Genomic DNA, 19,803 nt, shown 5'->3' with positions numbered 1-19,803 from the left:
TGCAAATCTACATTATGAAGGAGTGGTCCTTTGTTCTCAGTCACCAGAGAAGAAAGGTGTGCAAAGGAGTCTCTCCTGGAGAAAACAGCCTTAGGCTGGAATGCAGGCTAATGGAGTCTATGTCTGGAGAGAAAGACACTTGATTTCAGGTCTGTTTGGAGTAATTTGATATTTTTAAGAAGCTGGACTTGTGCATGGACAAGCACATTATTTTATGCAACTATTTGGATGTATCATTATTATTTTATGCTCTGTTTGAATAAAGTTGTGTTAGTAAAGCTTTGGAAACATATTTTAGTCTGGACAGTTTTTATTCTAAGATGACCCTATGACTTCAAGCTGCACAATATTAATATCTGCAGTAGGGCTCCCAAGTCAGAGGCTAAAACTTCTAGGAAGACTAGCAGAACAACACACAGATGAGAATATCACTCAGCCATATATGCAGGATCTACTGAACACTCACCTCTGTGTAAATGATGGCTGTCATCCAGAAGAATTTTGTAGGCCTTGGAATAGACAGCATGGCCCACAGAAATATCAGGATAGGTAGAACCAAAGTGAGGATGGATGCGGAGACCATGTGGTTTAGAATGATCACAAAATAACACAGCATTTCTGACTTAGACACCATAGCATTGTACAAAGCAACTCCCAGCTTCAGGGGCCTGGGAAGGCTCTGGTAGAACTTATCTGACTGCTCCAGCTCATTGTCATGAAATACCCTGCATGACATTAAAAATAAAATAAAAAATGAAATGTAGATTATTTCCATATGTTGAAAAAGGCATGTCCACTGGCTTGTACATTTTAGAACTAGTAGCGCAGTTAGAGTAGACTGGGGCAGAAAATAAAACAGATTTCCCCAACCTGTTGTCTTGGACTGCAGCTCCTCTCAGCTGTCTTGGCTGGGGGTCATAGGAGTTGTACTCCAAGATATTTGACAGCCATCTTCAAATATTTAAAGGGGAATCATATGGAGGATGGAGCAAGCTTGTTTTCTCCTGCTGCGGATGGTAGGACCCAAACCGATGGATAATAATGATGATGATGATGATACTTTATTTATACCCCGCCCATCTGACTGGGCCTCCTCAGCCACTCTGGGCGGCTTCCAACCAAATATTAAAATACCGCAATACATCAAACATTAAAAGCTTCCCTAAACAGGGACGCAGGTGGCGCTGTGGGTTAAAGCCTCAGCGCCTAGGACTTGCCGATCGAAAGGTCGGCGGTTCGAATCCCTGCGGCGGGGTGCGGTCCCGCTGCTCGGTCCCAGCGCCTGCCAACCTAGCAGTTCGAAAGCACCTCCGGGTGCAAGTAGATAAATAGGGACCGCTTACTGGCGGGAAGGTAAACGGCGTTTCCGTGTGCAGCTCTGGCTCGCCAGATGCAGCTTTGTCACGCTGGCCACATGACCCGGAAGTGTCTTCGGACAGCGCTGGCCCCCGGCCTCTTGAGTGAGATGGGCGCACCAACCCCAGAGTCTGGCAAGACTGGCCCGTACGGGCAGGGGTACCTTTACCTTTACCTTTAAACAGGGTTGCCTTCAGATGTCTTCTAAAAGATTGGTAGTTGTTGTTCTCTCTGACATCTGGTGGGAGGACGTTCCACAGGGCGGGTGCCACTACTGAGAAGGCCCTCTGCCTGGTTCCCTGTAATTTGGCTTCTCGCAGTGAGGGAACCGCCAGAAGACCCTCGGCGCTGGACCTCAGCGTCCAGGCAGAACGATGGGGGTGGAGACGCTCCTTCAGATATACTGGACTGAGGGCCAGTTACAAGAAAGGAGCTTCTGAATGCACATCTGGAAGACCTTTCTGACGGTAAGAGCTGCTCGAGAGAGGAAAGGACTCCCTTGGAAGGCGGTGGACTCTCTTTCAGTGGTGGTTTTTAAGCAGAGGTTGGGTGGCCATCTGCCATGGATGCTTTAGCCAAGATTCCTGCATAGCAGGGGGTTGGACTGGATGACCCTTGGGGTCCCTTCCAACTCTAAAGGTAAAGGTAAAGGTACCCCTGCCTGTACGGGCCGGTCTTGACAGACTCTGGGGTTGTGCGCTCATCTCACTCTAGAGGCCGGGAGCCAGCGCTGTCTGGAGACACTTCCGGGTCACGTGGCCAGCATGACAAAGCTGCATCTGGTGAGCCAGCGCAGCGCACGGAAACGCCATTTACCTTCCTGCCAGTAAGTGGTCCCTATTTATCTACTTGCACCCGGGGGTGCTTTCGAACTGCTAGGTTGGCAGGCGCTGGGACCGAGCAACGGGAGCGCACCCCGCCGCGGGGATTCGAACCACCGACCTTTCGATCGGCAAGCCCTAGGCGCTGAGGCTTTAACCCACAGCGCCACCCGCGTCCCTCCTTCCAACTCTACAATACTACAATTCTATAATATCAAAGGTGCCGGGTTGGAGAAGATGGATATAAGTTATTCATGAAGGTAAATATATACCTGTTCATTTATCATATTATGTTCATTTATTGTAGTTATTACATGGCACAAAATATTTAAAAGCTCAAATCCCACATTAACAAAGTGCATGCATTAGATAAAGCAAGTCACTTACGATCTTGGGAACAGGTTTTTCCCAATCCACATTTTTGGAAGCAATGTCCCCTAATATGAAGTCTTTTTGCATGTTATTTTCACTCACACGTGCATTTTTATTCATGCTTTCCCCTAGCACGCGCATTTGGTTTTTTACACGTTACTTGGCTGGAGAACTGCTTTGCACAACCGACGTGAGTTGCAGCTGCATTTCGGTTCGTGAAATGCTCCAGGAAGTGCAAATTAGGCAGGTTTCCCTTTTTAAACACAAACTGAGCTGAAATTTCTCCCCCTCTACCTAGTTACAAATCTAGCAAAATCTGGATAGCCACAGGTTTCCCATCCCTCCAGTATACTCAATTAGTTGATGCTTAATTGCAGTAAGATTCTTGCCTGTTCAGGAGCCATTCACTGGCTGTCCTTGTAGCAGGAACATTGCTCGGTGGCGGTGCACCTGATTCGTCACTTCTCACAAATAGGGAATGTGTAGATCCTTCCATTACTGATGAAGAGGAGCCCCAGCTGGCAAATTCTGTACAGGAAGATGCTGAAGTGAGCCCTTGGGGGCAGGGCCCATTGTGGCTCCCTTCTTCCACCTTCTCATTTCCAGTCACACCCCTAGAAGCATCGCTGGATCTCCTGCTCCCCAAAGGCAGAAAACAACAACACCCTAGTCAGTAAGGCAAGGCCCCACCTGCATTAGACATTTAAAGCAATCATAAACCACTTTAAACAGCCATGGCTTCCCTCCTGGAAACTCTAGTTTGTCAAGGGTGCTGAGGTTGCTAGGAGACCCTAAAGCTATGGTTTTCCCAGTAGTGATGTATGGAAGTGAGAGCTGGACCATAAAGAAGGCTGATCGCCAAAGAATGGATGCTTTTGAATTATGGTGCTGGAGGAGACTCTTGAGAGTCCCATGGACTGCAAGAAGATCAAACCTATCCATTCTTAAGGAAATCAGACCTGAGTGCTCACTGGAAGGACAGATCCTGAAGCTGAGACTCCAATACATTGGCCACCTCATGAGAAGAGAAGATTCCCTGGAAAAGACCCTGATGCTGGGAAAGATGGAGGACACAAGGAAAAGGGGACGATAGAGGACGAGATGGTTGGACAGTGTTCTCGAAGCTACCAGCATGAGTTTGACCAAACTGCGGGAGGCAGTGAAAGAGAGGTGTGTGCTCTGGTCCATGGGGTCACGAAGAGTCGGACACAACTAAACGACTAAAGAACAACATCCCCCTCACAGAGTTCCAGCCCTCAGAGTTCACAACTAAAGACTTCTCTCTATGCTCTTGCTGAATAAAGAGAAATGAATAAAGGAAAAGGCACAGCAAGGGAATTTGCAGGGCATTTCCAACTGTCGGTAACAAGTTACTACTCACCTGCGGAGTTGCACAAGGGATGGGTCCACATACTCTCCAAGCGGGCATTGGGGTGACCTGTTCTTACTCTCATTCATCGCTGTTGTTTCAGCTTCACTTTTTTCATAATCTGGTTGGGTTTTCTCCAGGCTATAATACTGAAGGACAATGTCTGCTGAGGCCACTTTTCCCTTAAAAGAAAAACTAGTTAGTTAGTTAGTTAGTTAGTTAGTTAGTTAGGGCTTACCCATTCTTCCTCTTGTCCTGCTGCTTTCACCTGGGGAAAACTGCTCTTTAGAGCTCATTCAGAGCAAACAGCAATTCAGGTTTTGCATAAAGACCTTGGGTTTTAGAAAGACTTTGGATTGCAGCCAAAGTTCTGCCGGACACTGAGGTCCAGCGCTGAGGGCCTTCTGGCGCTTCCCTCACTACAAGAAGCCAAGTTACAGGGAACCACACAAAGGGCCTTCTCGGTAGTGGCACCCACCCTGTGGAACGCCCTCCCATCAGATGTCAAAGAGAAAAATAACTACAAAACTTTTAGAAGACATCTGAAGGCAGCCCTGTTTAAGGAAGCTTTTAATGTTTAATAGGTTATTGTAATTTAGTGTTCTGTTGGAAGCCGCCCAGAGTGACTGGGGAAACCCAGCCAGATGGGCGGGGTATAAATAAATTATTATTATTATTATTATTATTACTATTATTCTGTTGTTCCGCTAACACAGTACACTTCTGCTTGCACAATGGAATTGCCCTCTCCCCATGCACACACACACACAAAATCTGCTCCAGAGGAAGAGGAAGTCCTGTTGCATGAGCAGGATTCAGCATGTGAAGCACTGGAGACATAGGAGTCAACTCCTAGGGGCCAAGGGGGCTTCAGTCCCCCCAATAAAAGATTTGAGAGGGCCGGGGGCCTGCAAAGTTGATGAGCATTACCATTCAAGTGTGTGTGTGTGTGTGTGTGTGTGTGTAGTGTTATGTGATCGATGATGTGGGGAAGGGCTTACCTGGGCCCCTGCAGGTACCCCTGATTTGCTCCCCTTATTGGATGCAACACTCTATAAAAGCTGTTACTATATTCTGAATTGTTTGCTTTGGAGATTTCAGTTCTTCAGAGGACATTCCAACCAGACCCTGGAAGCTGAGAAACTAATTCAGTGGGTGGGACTTAAGGATGCGATCCAGAATCTGTATGCTGTACTCTTCCGACTTGATCTGCTCCTGCTTGCTTTTCTAAATCGGGAAACAGTGTCTAGGTCCGGAGAGCTTACCTTCTGAATCTCCCGCCAAATCATGCACTTTTCTATCCTCAGCACATTTGCTACATCCAGGTTATCTTTACAAAGCGAATTCAGTGCCTCTGTGGTGTCATCCAGCAACGCTTGGATAAAAACCCAAGTGAACTTAACAATGTTGGTTGCTCTTTGAACGATGTTTTCTGCTGAGAAGAGAAAGCCCATGTAAGAATCACCAAGAGCTTTGACGCAACCCAAAATATCTTTTGTATGCCTGAAACTTCACCCCATTTTCTGCACCAACTGCAGCACCTGAAGTTCTCCCAAGATTGGAGATGGCTTGTTTGGCAGTGCAAATGCTTTGTTTTATTTTTTACTTGCAGAAATTTCTACTCTTCCTCATTTCACAGATGAAAATGAGAACAACTTTCTAACAATTCTATTCCCTCATACCAATGATTACTATCTGAGTCTCATCCCATCACTGCCTTCTTTCAGATGTCTTCTGAAAACAGTATTGTTTAGACAGGACTTTGCAATATTATGTTTTCTTCCTTTTTAACCAACCAGTATTTATTGATGTTTTGTTTTTATTTAAATTAAAATGCAAAATCAAGCTTAGAACAAAATCATCACAGAAAACAGGTAAGAAATATAAAGGCAAAGGTGGGGGGCAGAGACATTAGCAATACATTCCAGACTTCGGGTATAATGGAAATTATAACAAGTCTATATAAATAAAGACACCACAAACAGAGATATGCCTTGTTTTCCAAGGGAATCAGCTGCATTTCCAGTTTTTGAAGGTCTGCATGCATTGCTATTTTATTGTATTATAAAGAGAAGGGATTTTCCTCGGAGCCACAGGTGAGGAAAGAGTTACATTTCACCTCCATGTTTGCAGGAATCCTGATAATTATCAACACTTATACACATGTGCATGAACAGATGCTCTGTAGCGCTGAGCTACAGTCCCCAACGAAAGTTGTCATCAGCGGAAAAACACCAGGCATTTTACAAGAACCGTCACCATTTGATTAAGAGTAATTTGCCAGTGCCATATTGAGGCTCTGACTCTTCCTTTCCTTCCTCAGCATTAGCACGCCAAATATTTCCTAGGTAGATAGGCAGAGGAATTAATCACCTGGCTCATCCAAGTCCTCTTCTGGGGCTGACTTCTCCAGATTTCCTTCCCAGGATTCCATTTTCCCGTTGGCTGAAGCACAGCAGAACAACACATTGGAAGAGCATCCCAGAATTGTGAACCCAACCCTACGCTTTCCGTGGTGTGTGACACAGAAATTCCAGTTTTTGCCATTGGAAATTTACTGAGAAAGATGCGAGGGGAAGAGGAATCTAGCTTTCCACGTGCAGGGATTTTTTTAAAGTGTGGAAACATAAAAAAATGTGACACACACACCCCCCTCTAGTCTGAAGTTGTAAAGCCCAGGCGAGACTGTACCTCATGTTTAGGGTATCTGCCTGTCATTATTATTACACATATTTATTTGTATACTGCTGAATTGCCAAGGTGGCTTCTAAAGCGGTATCATTTCCACTACCTGCCAATTGGCGCTGCTGCTGCTCCTCCTTCCCTTGGTCCCTGATTTCATCCAGCTCCCTCATCTTTAGAGCTGACTTTGAACTGGTCATCCAGGCTTCATAGGCAAGCTGCAAAAAAGTGAAGCTGGTTATTCAACAGTTCTTTAGGGTGGGAGTGAGGCAAGGGGAGAGTCCATCAAACTGCATCATTTCTGCCTGGATTTAACTTTGAGGTAGAAATCTAGGACAGGGACGCGGGTGGCGCTGTGGGTTAAACCACAGAGCTTAGGACTTGCTGATCAGAAGGTCGGCGGTTCAAATCCCCATGCAGGGGTGAGCTCCCTTTGCTTGGTCCCTGCTCCTGCCAACCTAGCAGTTCAAAAGCACGTCAAAGTGAAAGCAGATAAACAGGTACCGCTCCGGCGGGAAGGTAAACGGCATTTCTGTGCGCTGCTCTGGTTCACCAGAAGCGGCTTAGTCATGCTGGCCACATGACCCGGAAGCTGTACGCTGGCTCCCTCGGCCAATAAAGCGAGATGAATGCCGCAACCCCAGAGTCGGCCACGATTGGACTTAATGGTCAGGGGTCACTTTACGTTTTTAGAAATCTAGGACAGGAGCACCTGCAGTCGCCACAATGGTCTATGGCACCTTCCCTGCATCCCCTTCAAAGATCCAAAATGCAGCACAGACTCTTTGCTCTTCCTGCTCGGTTCCTGTTTGCCCTGTCCCAGTCTCTCCTATGTTGACCATGCTTTGCTGAGCAGAGCAGAGGTGCAAAGAGTTTCTGTCTGGGACTGAGTGCATATAATAAAATACTAGGTGCAATGAAGTCCTAATCTTAATTATGCGTCTTTGCCATAGGGAAGGGATTGCAGATGCAGGACGGCTACAATATTCAACACTTTTTGCATTTATTTCTCCCATCCACCCTTCTCCCCCCCCCCCCTGTTTTGTGTAACATCCTGACTAATGAAGAGTTATGGGCCACTCAAAAGCTTGCCAATATTTTGTGTTGCACCCAGCTTTGGTTTTGACTGGGGGGTTGTTCTGGATAAGTTGGGCTACCTTTGCTTTTTATGAATGAATTTCATCCTCACAGTCCACATTTCCCATTGGCAGGATGATTCCCTTTGCCCGTATTCCCAAAGTTCTGTCTCCCTGCCCTCAAACTCAGCTCTTTTTGCTCTTCTGGAAGAATTACCACACACCTGGAATGCTGTTTTCTTCTTCAGAGATTCCTTCTCGCTCTTTTCAGTGGGCCCCTGCTCCTCTTCTTCCTCACTATCCGTCTCAAAGAGGTAATAGCTCCCACTTCGAACCACTGAAATTTAATGTAGGAAGCAGACACAACTGAGAACTTGAAAAGTCATGTGGAGCTCTATGCCACCACACATCCATTTCATACTTGCCACCGTGCATCTATTCACCCTGCTGGTTTCAAACCTACCCACCCCTGGTTTCATACTTACTCCATAAAATTTGTACACTGCTTGGGTGCTTTTAAAAGTTTCAAAGTGGTTTTTCTTTTCTTTGCAGCCACTAAAACATATTAGAACTTCCTCTTCCACCCACCAAGAAGATGACAGAACTCCACACCTCAACCATCTGAGTGTGAGTTCAAAAATGTTAATGGGTAACTATTGCACTGCAGAACCACCACTGTGCAGGTCAGAGGATCTTTCAGAATAGTTCTAAGACCTTTCCTAAGACCAGCCCCTTTGGGGCTGAAGAATAAGGAGGAAATGTCAATGCATGCCGACATGTTGATTTTAATTTTATTTAATCTGTAGCTGCATGTCAATCTCTGGGATGCAATGGCCTACATATGGAACTGACTGCAAGAAGATGTCATGCTGGTCACTGGTTCTAAAAGGGGAGTAGACCCATTAATAGAAGAAAGGTCTATTGGCCATTTTTAACCAAGAGAGCTAAATGGAATCTTCAGGTTCAAAGGCAGTATATCTTTGAATGTTAGCTACTGGGGAAACCCTGTGGGTTTTGCATGCTGCTTACATAAATAAATAAATCTGATTCCCAGCTAATCAGCATTTTCTTCTTGATCAAGCCAACGTTGTTCTGATCTAACCCATTAATTGTTTGGATTTTGCAATCCCTGGAGTAGTCAACAAAGCAACGAACAGCCTGGATAGGAAAGTTATGTGAGTGTTGTTGGACTCCACTTCCCATCTTTCCAAGCCAGCATGACCAATGATCAGGGATGAATGGAGTTGTAGTCCAATGACATTCGAAGGCCCACAGGATCTCCAACCCTGGGGTAAAATATTGGTCGAACATTGATTTTTGAATCGAAAACTTCAGCTGCAAGGTGTCACACTAAGGGAGGCATTGTAAACACAAGAGATTTACTTGAAGTGTGAGTGACCCATGGTTGCCACCATGTCTTTTTGCCTTCATTTTCCTTCTTCTTAGCATCATCCTCTGCAAAAGAGCCCAGGAAAAAAACCTACTCAATAAAATGTTCCCATGGACAGGCAGTTAAAGCATGCCCTGCAACCCCACACATGATTCATGAACAGAAGGCAACATAAGAGGTCTGCCTCCAGCGTTTCTGAAAAGAGATCAAACTCAAGAATGGAAATCCTCCTTTCTGTATAGTTTCTAAGCCACTTGATTACAAATACAGACTTCAAAGTGTGTGGGCAACTGCAGAAGGCAGAAGGGGCTCCATAAAATTTCCTTCATTGACCTCCTTCCATAGCTCATTGCTTTTTCCTAAGGCTAGCCAACAAACAACACATTATGCAAACTTTTATTGCTTCCGGACTGCCACTGTTTTGGGGTGTAGCTCAATCCTACATACCAGCAAATTTAGGTCGTGCAATTAAAGTGGAATTGGAGCTCTTGCACCATGACCTGAAACCTGCCCCTCCCCCTCCCCCCAATGGACTTTCTGCAATGAGAAAAGTGATGAAGAAATGCACTGGAAACCATTAAGCAGCCATTTATCATTTTCTAACAAGTTACATTGCAAGATACAAGCCACTTAAAAACAAAACAAATGTTTTCCACCTGAATCCTCTGCTTTTTCAGACTCTTGCACAGCTTCTGGCACCCATTTCTCCAAGGTGGTGAGATTTCTCTTTGGTTTGATCAGCTCCAGCCTATAGATTCCCCACAGAAAAGCAAACACTGCCTTTGCTTTTGGTCCTCTGCAATTCATTCACAGAGCTTGCTTCCAAACACAGCAGCAAGCAGGCATTCTCACATGTTACAACCTGAATGGGCTTATTATGTAATAAGATCAAGACTTGCCTATTACTTGGGGGGGTGGCATTTATTAGAGAAGAGATCACCAGCTCCCGTCCAGCACCTTTAAGTGCTCTTCATCTCTTTCACAGAGATAATGGAGCAACACAGGTGGAGGGGGATTTTTTTTAAAAAAAAACCAGCAACTCTTGTGACCAGCATTATGACCCACAGAGACCAGAAGCAGGGCCCATATATCCAGAACCGCAAGGAATTCATATCACTGATAAATGTGTACCTTCCCAGAGATGCCCTGAGCAGCTAAGTTCGTACTACACAGAGACCACACTGCAAGTCAATTTCATTCAATTTCAGTATCTGTCCAAGATGCTATCCTTTTTAAGTACTATTCAACCATCTCTCTGTTTCACTAGCTCATTTTAATACTCGGACTGTATTTTAGAGGTTCAGAAAAGAAACAGAAATATGTTGAAGTTGCCTTCCCAACCACTTCTGAGTCGATTGTTATACAATTCTGTAAATAAATGTTGAGGTTGCAAGACTTACTGCTTCTTCATGGTTTGCATTGATTTCCTCTCTTCTTCCATCCTGAGTTCCACCACCTTTTTAAGCTTTACTTCAAACAGCTCGGCTCCTCTGCATGTATGAGACAATTTCGAAACCATCTTATCTACCTTATAGGTCACATTTGGATGCAAACTGGTAAGAAAAGCCAACTTCATGTTTCTTATTTCTGAAGGAAGAAATCTAATCTTATTTTCCTAGCATGGGAGCTATTCTTCAGTGGTAGGAACCCATACTGCTCCAGAAACCCATGTAAGAAAGGAATCATGTGGTTTTGACAACCAATATGGTTGAGAGAGATGCAACCCCATCAGTTGCCTAACATGTCTGATTGCTTCCTACCAAAGTCATGTTGTTTAAGCAGCTTAGGATCTAGGCACAAGGAGGCCACAAATCACACTACTCCAGTAACTTATAAGAAATGCTTACATCTCACAGCAAAGGAGCAATCTAGGTCAACTGACTCTTCAACAGCCCAGTTCCACCCAGATGGCTTATTCATCCTACCAACTTGGTTGTGCGAATTGGTCTTCAGTCTGTAGCATTGATTCCATCTCCTATCTCAATAACAATCTGCATACATCTTTGCCACATACCTGAAGGCCAAGGTCTTGGCAGCCTTAAGATCTGCAACAACATAGAGGTAGTAGTAGCTAGTAAAAATTCTACGCTGGATTAGCAGGAAAGTGAAACATATCGCATCCCAGGTTATTCCTGCTTCCTTCTCAGGCAGTTCACATATTTCATCCTCAGGTGGGTCTAGATAAGAGGAAACACACAACATATTCTCCATGTGGCCAGGATGTGAGTGGTTCATGCAGTTTCTTTATTGTTCTAATTATACTATTCAATGTGGAGGCCAGGGACGACCCTTCAATTTTGTGGGGATGACAAAACATGGTCAATAACTGCTGGGAAAGAAGTAAATTGTAGCTTCAATTTCAGATCTTTGTGTCATTGTCCAGTAGTTGAAGTTCACTGATGATCATCAATGGGGAATTTGGCATACAAGCAATGTGGAGCACAGGTCAAGTTGTCTACTTATGTAAGTATCTAATCTGCATTTAAAACACACACACAAACCCACCCAAAATGAAATGCAGCTATGCATTGAAATCTACACTTCTCTGAATTTTGTAGCGCAGTTCTCTAAGCAAATGATGTGTATAAAAGTACATATATCGGGGAAAGTGTACATAAAAATAAATATATTAATAAAAATAGTCCATTATATTAGAGATAATTGCTTGCAAAAATATGTATATTAGGTAAAAATGCATGCAAAAATCTAAACATTAGCTCACACTTTCATTAAAGCAGGGTGTTCAACATGATAGAAAAAGTAAGAGAAATCAGGCAAGAGATGAGGGACATAATATATAACTGTCTTCATGGGAGAAGTTGTGGAGGAGTAATCTAACAAGTACAGCTTGTTACACTTTAAGATAAAACTATATGAAGATGATTTATATAGTAGATGGTATTTAACACCAAATAAGTTAGCCAAAATGTACAAAACTAAGTCAAGCCTGTGTTGGAAGTGCAAAATGACAGAAGGGACATTTTTCCATATGTGGTGGACTTGCAAAAAAGCTAAGGACTATTGGGAAATGATATATGATGAGATTTAAAAGATGTTCAAGTTCATGATTCCCAAGAAACCCAAAGCTTTTATTTTTAGGAATTATATTTAATGATGTACCAAAAGAGTTGGTTAATTTATTTATGTACAGTGGTACCTCGGTTTATGAACTTAATCCATTCCAGAAGTCCGTTCTTAAACCGAAACCATTCGTAAACCGAGCTGCGCTTTCCCTAATGACGCCTCCCACCGCCGGTGCCCTTCCACCATTGGGATTCCATTCTTAGACCGAGGTAAAGTTCGCAAACTGGGACACTACTTCCGGTTTTGCGGAGTTCGTAAACCGAATAGTTCATAAACAGGACTGTTCTTAAACCAAGGTACCACTGTATATAATGACAGCAGCACTGATACTTTATACCTAAAGATGGAAAGAAGAAGTGGTTCCAACAAAGGAAGAATGGCTTTTAAAAATGATGGAGTATGTAGAACTGGCAAGATTAATAGCAAAGATTAGAGACCAAAATGATGAAAAATTCATTGAGGGCCAGAGATGCTTTATTGAGTATTTGAAGAGCTACTACAGCAAGATGAAAACATGAGGAATTGAAATATTGAGCAACAGCATTAGTGATTAAGATAAATAGGTTAAAATGGATGTATTGAATAATATATGTGAAATATGCAGCATTCAAGGATAAATATATGGAAACTGTGAAAGGGGAAGTCAATGGATAAAGTAATTTATGGTGTATATTAAAATGTGTAAAGTGTGTGTGTGTGTGTGTGTGTGAGAGAGAGAGAGAGAGAGAGAGAGAGAGAGAGAGAGAGAGAGAGAAATAAGATATTTTTTTACAAAAAAGAAAAGGTAGAAGAAAACTGTTTCTCATCAGAAGTGTTTGATTTAAGTTGAAATGCCAGAGGATCTCTCTTTCCGCATCCTACTTACCTACGTCATATCCCGGTATTGTGCAGAACATACCAAAGGTCTGAATTAGCCAACAATGGTTTGTTTGTAATTTACTAAGGTACGCACATGCTCCAATCTGTGGGCAAAGAGGAGGGGAAAAAGATGAAAGTTCAGGGGGACTCTATTGCATTCCTCTAAGCTCCAGACTGGCCCTTTCAAACCAATACAATGAGATGATGTTGATGATTTATTTCTTGTAACCCTCCAATCTGGCTGGGTTGCCCCAGCCACTCTGGGCAACTTCAATGAAGTATAAAAGAACACACCAAAGCATCAAACAATAAAAGATAGTATGAGCAACATCTCAGGTTAAACAAGGGTCATCCTTGTGCATTATTTCCACATCTAAATAAACATGCAATTGCACTTGTACCTATCCCTAAGGTGGCTTACTGGAGCAACCGAGATCACAGTCCGTTATGGGACAATGACTAAGGGTAAGGTGATAATTTTGCTCAACCTCTGCTAGCTTGACAAATACATACGGCAAGGAGGTTCTTTGCGGCTATAACCAAAGCTGTGTACGCGATCAGATAGTCCCACAGTCTGAGTATGTCTTTGACTGGTTTCAGCTGGAGGCTTTGCCCAAAACGCATGAAGTAGAAACAGGCCAGGAGGTAGCCCACACAGAAGATGTTGATCCTTGTTGTCCCGGTCATAAAAATCAGGCAAAGGACAAACCAAAAGTGGTATCTGAACAAAATCACTTTCACCAAATCCAGGTAAGACCTGAAGGAAACAAGAGATGAACAAATCACAAATGGCATAGCTGTGACACGGGGGCATTTCCAGGTGCCCAATTGGTTGGCGCTCAATGGAGCTGATAGGGTAGAAGGTAGGGAGGCTACCACTAGGGGGAGCCAGAGCTAATGGTAGGTGAAGCCGGAACCAATGGTAGGTGGAGCCAACTAACTCTTCTTGTTTTGCCCCCATCCTGCTCCCTGCTGAATTTTGCAAGGGCGACACTCAGGAAGAGGAAGATGACAGCCAGTGCCACCTTCTGGACTGGTTGTAATTAGCAGCTTGGACAGCAGAGTTCCACTTGTCCTAATGGACCATCCTGCACTGCCAGATTGTCACTATTTCAGAGTGGATCAATGGTCCAGTATAAATCCACCCTAACACACTATTATTGCATCAGTGATTTGTTGCATAATATACCTGGGGGAAAGCTACCAGTCTGGAGGGGGCTATGTTATCATGAGCAAGCATTTCTGTTACGTGGCTCTCATATCTTCACACAAGTGTCACTTGGACTTCTCCTAATGGACAAGTTGGTAGTGGCGCCCACCCTGTGGAACACCCTCCCTTCAGATGTGAAGGAAATAAGCAGCTATCTTATCTTTAAAAGTCATCTGAAGGCAGCCCTGTTCAGGGAAGTTTTTAATATTTAATGCTGTACTGTTTTTAACACAGAGTGGCTGGGGAAACTCAACCAGATGGGCGGGGTATAAATAATAAATTATTATTATTATTATTATTATTATTATTATTATTATTATTATTATTATTATTATTATTTTCTTTATGGAGCAATCTCTCTCTCTCTCTCTCTCCCTCTCTCACACACACACACAGAGAGAGAGAGAGAGAGAGAGAGAGAGAGAGAGAGAGAGAGAGCACAAACTCCTAGGCCCCAAATACAGTTTCTTGCCTGCAGTGGATAAAGTTTGGTACCAGACTGTACTCGCTTAGCCCAGCTGGGTCGAGGCTGTGGCTGATCTCTACATTGTCTCCTGCCTGCATCCTCACAACCAGCTTATTCTCATCTTCAAACACCTGCCACTGGAGAGAGGCGGCAAGCAGAAGCAGGAAGTCATCTGCAAGGAGGGAGAAAGGAGGCAAGGAAAGAGATTTGATTTATTTGGAATATTTTCTCCCTGCTTTTTAATTGTAAGCATTTTTTAAAAAAAAATGTTTAAAAGAAGGTAGAGCAACCAAGGTTTGTTCTTGGCTTATTTTTGGCTTACTGCTCATGGTTTGTTTGAAACAAACCATCGCGCAGGTTTGGACGACAGAGCAAACGGTAGCAGTAGCAGCGGCAGTATTAAACAAATTTATGGACCGCTTCATAGGCTTTGTACAGTAAGCTGGTTTCTCCGCACAAACACCCATCTCTGTCCTACATCTGGGCAAGCAAAGGACATTATCATAGTTCAGGGACAAGCAGGCAAAAACACCCAAAAGGTCTGGAAAGAGGAAGTGTGGCTGAGGTGGGAGTGTGGTGTGGAGAGAGTCGCAAGGGCCAAAAAGAGAACTTTGGAGGGCCACATTTGACAACATGAACCAATGGGCCAGCTCAGTATATAAGGTAAAGGGCAAAGGGACCCCTGACCATTAGGTCCAGTTGTGGCCGACTCTAGGGTTGCGGCGCTCATCTCACTTTATTGGCTGATGGAGCCGGTGTACAGCTTCTGGGTCATGTGGCCAGCATGACTAAGCCGCTTCTGGCGAACCAGAGCAGCGCATGGAAATGCTGTTTACCTTCCCACTGGAGTGGTACCTATTTATCTATTTGCACTTTGATGTGCTTTCGAACTGCTAGGTTGGCAGGAGCTGGGACCAAACAATGGGAGCTCACCCCGTCATGGGGATTCGAACCACCGACCTTCTGATCAGCAAGTCCTAGGCTCTGTGGTTTAACCCACAACGCCACCCACGTCCCAGTTTGCTGTTAACCCACCTGGCCTTTCAAGTTTTCCCATGTTACCTGACAAACTATATCATGCCACAATTTAGATGTTTCCTCCTCTGGAAGAAACAGCTATTAACGCCTGTTAAGCAGCTGTCCCATGACTTTACAGATTATACTTACAAAGGAGAAAACTAGCATCCGGCCTCTTGGCAAAATCGGGCAGATACAGCCACTTAATCAGATTTGAATGGAGCAGCCAGTGAGAGGTTCTCCACGGATAATCTGCCAGTAAAGAGATTATCTGCATTACACAAAGCATCTTAAACTAATTTCCGAGCTTACTGTCTGGGCACATTTGATTCACAGGGAACTGCCAAGAGGCAAAACTTTGGCTATCCAGCAGACGGCAGAGTCGCCCTTTTGCTCATCCTAAATTAGACGACACCCCCCCCCTCCGAATGTACTTGCCCTGCTACCTGCTAGAACACCCCGTTCTGCATGTACCTTGGCATAAAGCGGGTGGGAGACCAATGCAGAGGAGATACTGGAAGGCTGCGATGCTGGCAAGGAAGCAGCAGTATTTGGGCCAGGCTTCAGCCATGGCTTTCCTCCGCCGGCGGCTCAACAGGTAAATCAGCCAGCTGGCATGGATGAGGGCATAGAAGTCCATACGCTGCCTAATCACATTGATGGCAACCACAAAGCAGATCTGAAAGAGCAGAAGAGGGGGGACGTGTTCAGGAGCACCCCAGGTGTTTTTCATGTGCTTCCTGTGCTCAGAAAGGAAACTGTAATTGGCAAGCTGAAATCCCATACTCTCCAACATTTCTTCAATGAAAATAGGGACATCCTATTCCTTTATTTAATTTATTTATTTATTTATTTTAGTCTGTTTATTGATCACAAAAGAATACCTATTTTACAATTACAAATCAACAGAGGCAAACCCTGTGTACATTGAAATAATGAAGACAATAAAATACACCCATGTGACTTTACCACAACTCGACTTCTTATGAATTAACGTATATTTTACATTGTGACATGTTTGTCATCTATCCATTGTTGGTCTTACTTTTAATTGGTTCATTTTTACATATTTAATCTATGCATATCAACATATTTATCTATTCCATTATTATTATTATTATTACTAGCCCTCTGAGCAGATTCGAATATATATAAACAGTTACTTATCTCCTTGGCTTGGAAGTTCTACAACTTTCACATTTCTCCAATGAAAACCGGGAAAACCTACCATATTTTCCAACATTTCTCCAATGAAAATAGGTACGTCCTAAAGGAAAACGGGACATTCTGGCATCAAATCAGAAACCAGCACGGCTTCTGTAAACCCAGGACTGTCCCTGGAAAACAGGGACACTTGGAGGGTCTGAAATTCAGGGGCGTCATTTATAACTGTGCTGGTAACAATAGTGTAAAGGTAAAGGTAAAGGGACCCCTGACCATTAGGTCCAGTCACGGACGACTCTGGGGTTGCGGCGCTCATCTCGCTTTACTGGCTGAGGGAGCTGGTGTACAGCTTCCGGGTCATGTGGCCAGCGTGACTAAGCCTCTTCTGGTGAACCAGAGCAGCACACGGAAACACTGTTTACCTTCCCGCTGGAGTGGTACCTTTTTATCTACTTGCACTGTGCACTTTCGAACTGCTAGGTTGGCAGGAGCAGGGACCAAGCAACGGGAGCTCACCCCGTCGCAGGGATTTGAACCGCCGACCTTCTGATCAGCAAGCCCTAGGCTCTGTGGTTTAACCCACAGCACCACCTGCGTCCCAACAATAGTGTAGTCTGGTATAATTTCTGCAGAAGAAAATGCACCTGGGGGAGGGAGTAATTGCATCCTAAGGTCTGGGTTAGTGTTTTAATCTCTAACCAACCAGGATGGCTATGAAAGATGTCTGATGTAAGACACTGTATGTCTCCAAACGTCTGTTGCTGTGAATCACAAGTGCGGAGAGAGCGATGTTGCACTCAGGTTCTGACCGCAAGCTTGCCATAGGCAACTGGTTGGCCACCGTGAGAACGGGATACTGGGACAGATGAGCCTTGGGCCTCATTCAGGAAGGCTCTTGTTTCATTCTTAATGAAAAGTGAGGGTGGCAAAGAAGGGGGTCGGCACAACAAAATGGCGCAGGAATCTAAACGGCATGTGTGTGTCTTGACTTCTGCTGCTTATGTACAATAAGCTGACTTAAGGGGGGGGGGCTAATGAGGCCTAGGAGCTTGCACAGTAGTAATCAGCTCGTCCCAGCCAGACCACACCTCTGGTGAATTTTCAGGGGTCATCGATCTTTCTCTTAAAGCACTACCTGGCAGATGTCTAGTTGTGGTGCCCTTCCCTTCTGCAAAGCCCAGAAGTGCTGCTGCTTGGAGCTGCTTAAGGAAGGGAAGCAACCAACCTTTCACAGCTGCTTTTAATGTGTTGCTATTTCTTCTTAAAAAAAGAAAAGTTTAAAAGTTGAGGAAGTTCTCAAGTAGATTTATTTTTACAATACGATACGATAATCTTTATTGTCATTGTTCCATACAGAGCAACAAAATTGAAAAAAGTCTACATCACATTCAAAAACCAACAAGCCTGCTATCCCACCTATCCTAGCCTGGTTACCCCCCTAAAAACTCTGATACCCCATAATTAAACACAATATACTCCCACAGAGACTACCTTACACTGCGTTTAAAACCAAAATTGCACTTGGATAGAAACTGTTTCTCAGGCAGCTAGTCCTAGTCTTGATAACCCTGTACCTTCTTCCAGAAGGCAGAAGCTGAAAGAGATCATTTCCGGGGTGTGCACTATCCTGCACTATCTCTGCAGCTTTCTTATGACACCTGGAAGCATAGATTTGATCCAAGGTGGGAAGAGATTGTGTAAGGGAGGGAGGGGGAGGGAGGGGGAGGGAGGGAGGGAGGGAGGGAGGGAGGGAGGGAGGGAGGGAGGAAGGAAGGAAGGAAGGAAGGAAGGAAGGAAGGAAGGAAGGAAGGAAGGGGAGGCATATTTTCCAAACCAATAACGGCTGAAAAATTCGCAGGCAAGGAGGGAGGATTCCATATCATTACCAACCACATCAAGAACCACACTTTCGGATCACATGAGTTGATAGTGCTAAATAGTTTGACCCTGGTTTGATTCTGCTGAACCTGTAGTGGAAGGGTGACTTCAAATTTATTTTAAAATCACAAATCACATTTTTCCAAAAGGAAGGTGGGAGCAGGCTGAAAGCAACAGCTTCAGAGGAACATCACCTCACTTCTCAAGAATAGTCAAGTGCTTTCTTTCCTTGACTGCAATTATGAAAAATACTCTTTAAGGCAGTAAATGGCATTTGTGTGTGTGAAAGAAATATAAAAAGGAGTGAGCCAATGGCATCTGTACCACGGGGGGGGGGGGGGCTTACACAGAAGCATCTGGTCTTTGGGCCAGTTCACACTGCTAAATGTCTCTGTGCAGGTGTGTATTAAGTAAAAGTGCCTCTGTGGTGATAGCCATGGCTGCCACTTCACCATTTGCACTGTCCAGTTCTCACAAGACTTCCTTCATTTGCATGTGGGCGACACAAATTGCTTTCCCTCCCCGTTCATGAAACTGGGTACATATCAAGCAATGTGAGGAAAAGCTTTGCCTTGGCTTCCTGCTTGGCTCTCAGATGTCACATTGAAATGTGTCCCTCTCTAAACCAAACCTCTTTTGACCTCCAGCCTCCCTACCCAGCTCCTCACTTGCTAATCATTTTTTACCTCTAGTCCAAACTTGTAGAAACTGTAATTGGCAAAGTATTTGATGCAACTCAGGAGCCCATCATCCAGATTCTCCCGGGCCACGTCATAAAAAACGCTCCCCATGGGAGGCGGCATCAGCTGGTTCTGAATTCGGTAAAAATGCTGGTGGCGATGCACTGTGGCCTCTAGAGCCATAAGAACCAGGATGGTGAGGTGATTCTACAAAATGAAAGAAAGAAGAACGCTTCACAAGAATGCCCAGGAAACAACAGGAACAATGCCTGCCCCACCCACAGCTAGATTATTCCTTATACCACACTGAATGTGAGTTGGTTGGTGGCTGACACAAACCAAGGGTCTGGACAAATATCCACTCTACCCAATAGCAGGGC

At 44.4% G+C, this 19,803-nt stretch overlaps 1 protein-coding gene across 1 annotated transcript in view; it reads right to left on the bottom strand.

Annotated features, from left to right (window-relative positions):
* The window catches only part of LOC310846936 (piezo-type mechanosensitive ion channel component 2-like), a 73,069-nt gene that overhangs the window by 17,468 nt on the left and 35,798 nt on the right, over window positions 1–19,803 (bottom strand). Inside the window, exons 22-38 of the mRNA XM_083744079.1 lie at window positions 19,430–19,630; window positions 16,176–16,380; window positions 15,852–15,953; window positions 14,691–14,856; window positions 13,522–13,765; window positions 13,016–13,112; window positions 11,081–11,243; window positions 10,467–10,556; window positions 9,723–9,814; window positions 9,060–9,131; window positions 7,901–8,013; window positions 6,710–6,818; window positions 6,292–6,363; window positions 5,184–5,353; window positions 3,931–4,100; window positions 2,939–3,184; window positions 467–725 (exon numbers count right to left, since the gene is read on the bottom strand). Of these exons, the coding sequence (XP_083600205.1) occupies window positions 467–725; window positions 2,939–3,184; window positions 3,931–4,100; window positions 5,184–5,353; window positions 6,292–6,363; window positions 6,710–6,818; window positions 7,901–8,013; window positions 9,060–9,131; window positions 9,723–9,814; window positions 10,467–10,556; window positions 11,081–11,243; window positions 13,016–13,112; window positions 13,522–13,765; window positions 14,691–14,856; window positions 15,852–15,953; window positions 16,176–16,380; window positions 19,430–19,630 (2,571 nt within the window). The remainder of the gene's footprint in view (window positions 1–466; window positions 726–2,938; window positions 3,185–3,930; window positions 4,101–5,183; window positions 5,354–6,291; window positions 6,364–6,709; window positions 6,819–7,900; window positions 8,014–9,059; window positions 9,132–9,722; window positions 9,815–10,466; window positions 10,557–11,080; window positions 11,244–13,015; window positions 13,113–13,521; window positions 13,766–14,690; window positions 14,857–15,851; window positions 15,954–16,175; window positions 16,381–19,429; window positions 19,631–19,803) is intronic.

Source organism: Podarcis gaigeae (assembly GCF_964106915.1).
Source record: "Podarcis gaigeae genome assembly, chromosome: 6".
NCBI lineage: Eukaryota > Metazoa > Chordata > Lepidosauria > Squamata > Lacertidae > Podarcis > Podarcis gaigeae.
The sequence above is the reverse complement of the archived record's forward strand: the minus strand, read 5'-3'. Positions and strand labels throughout refer to the sequence as shown.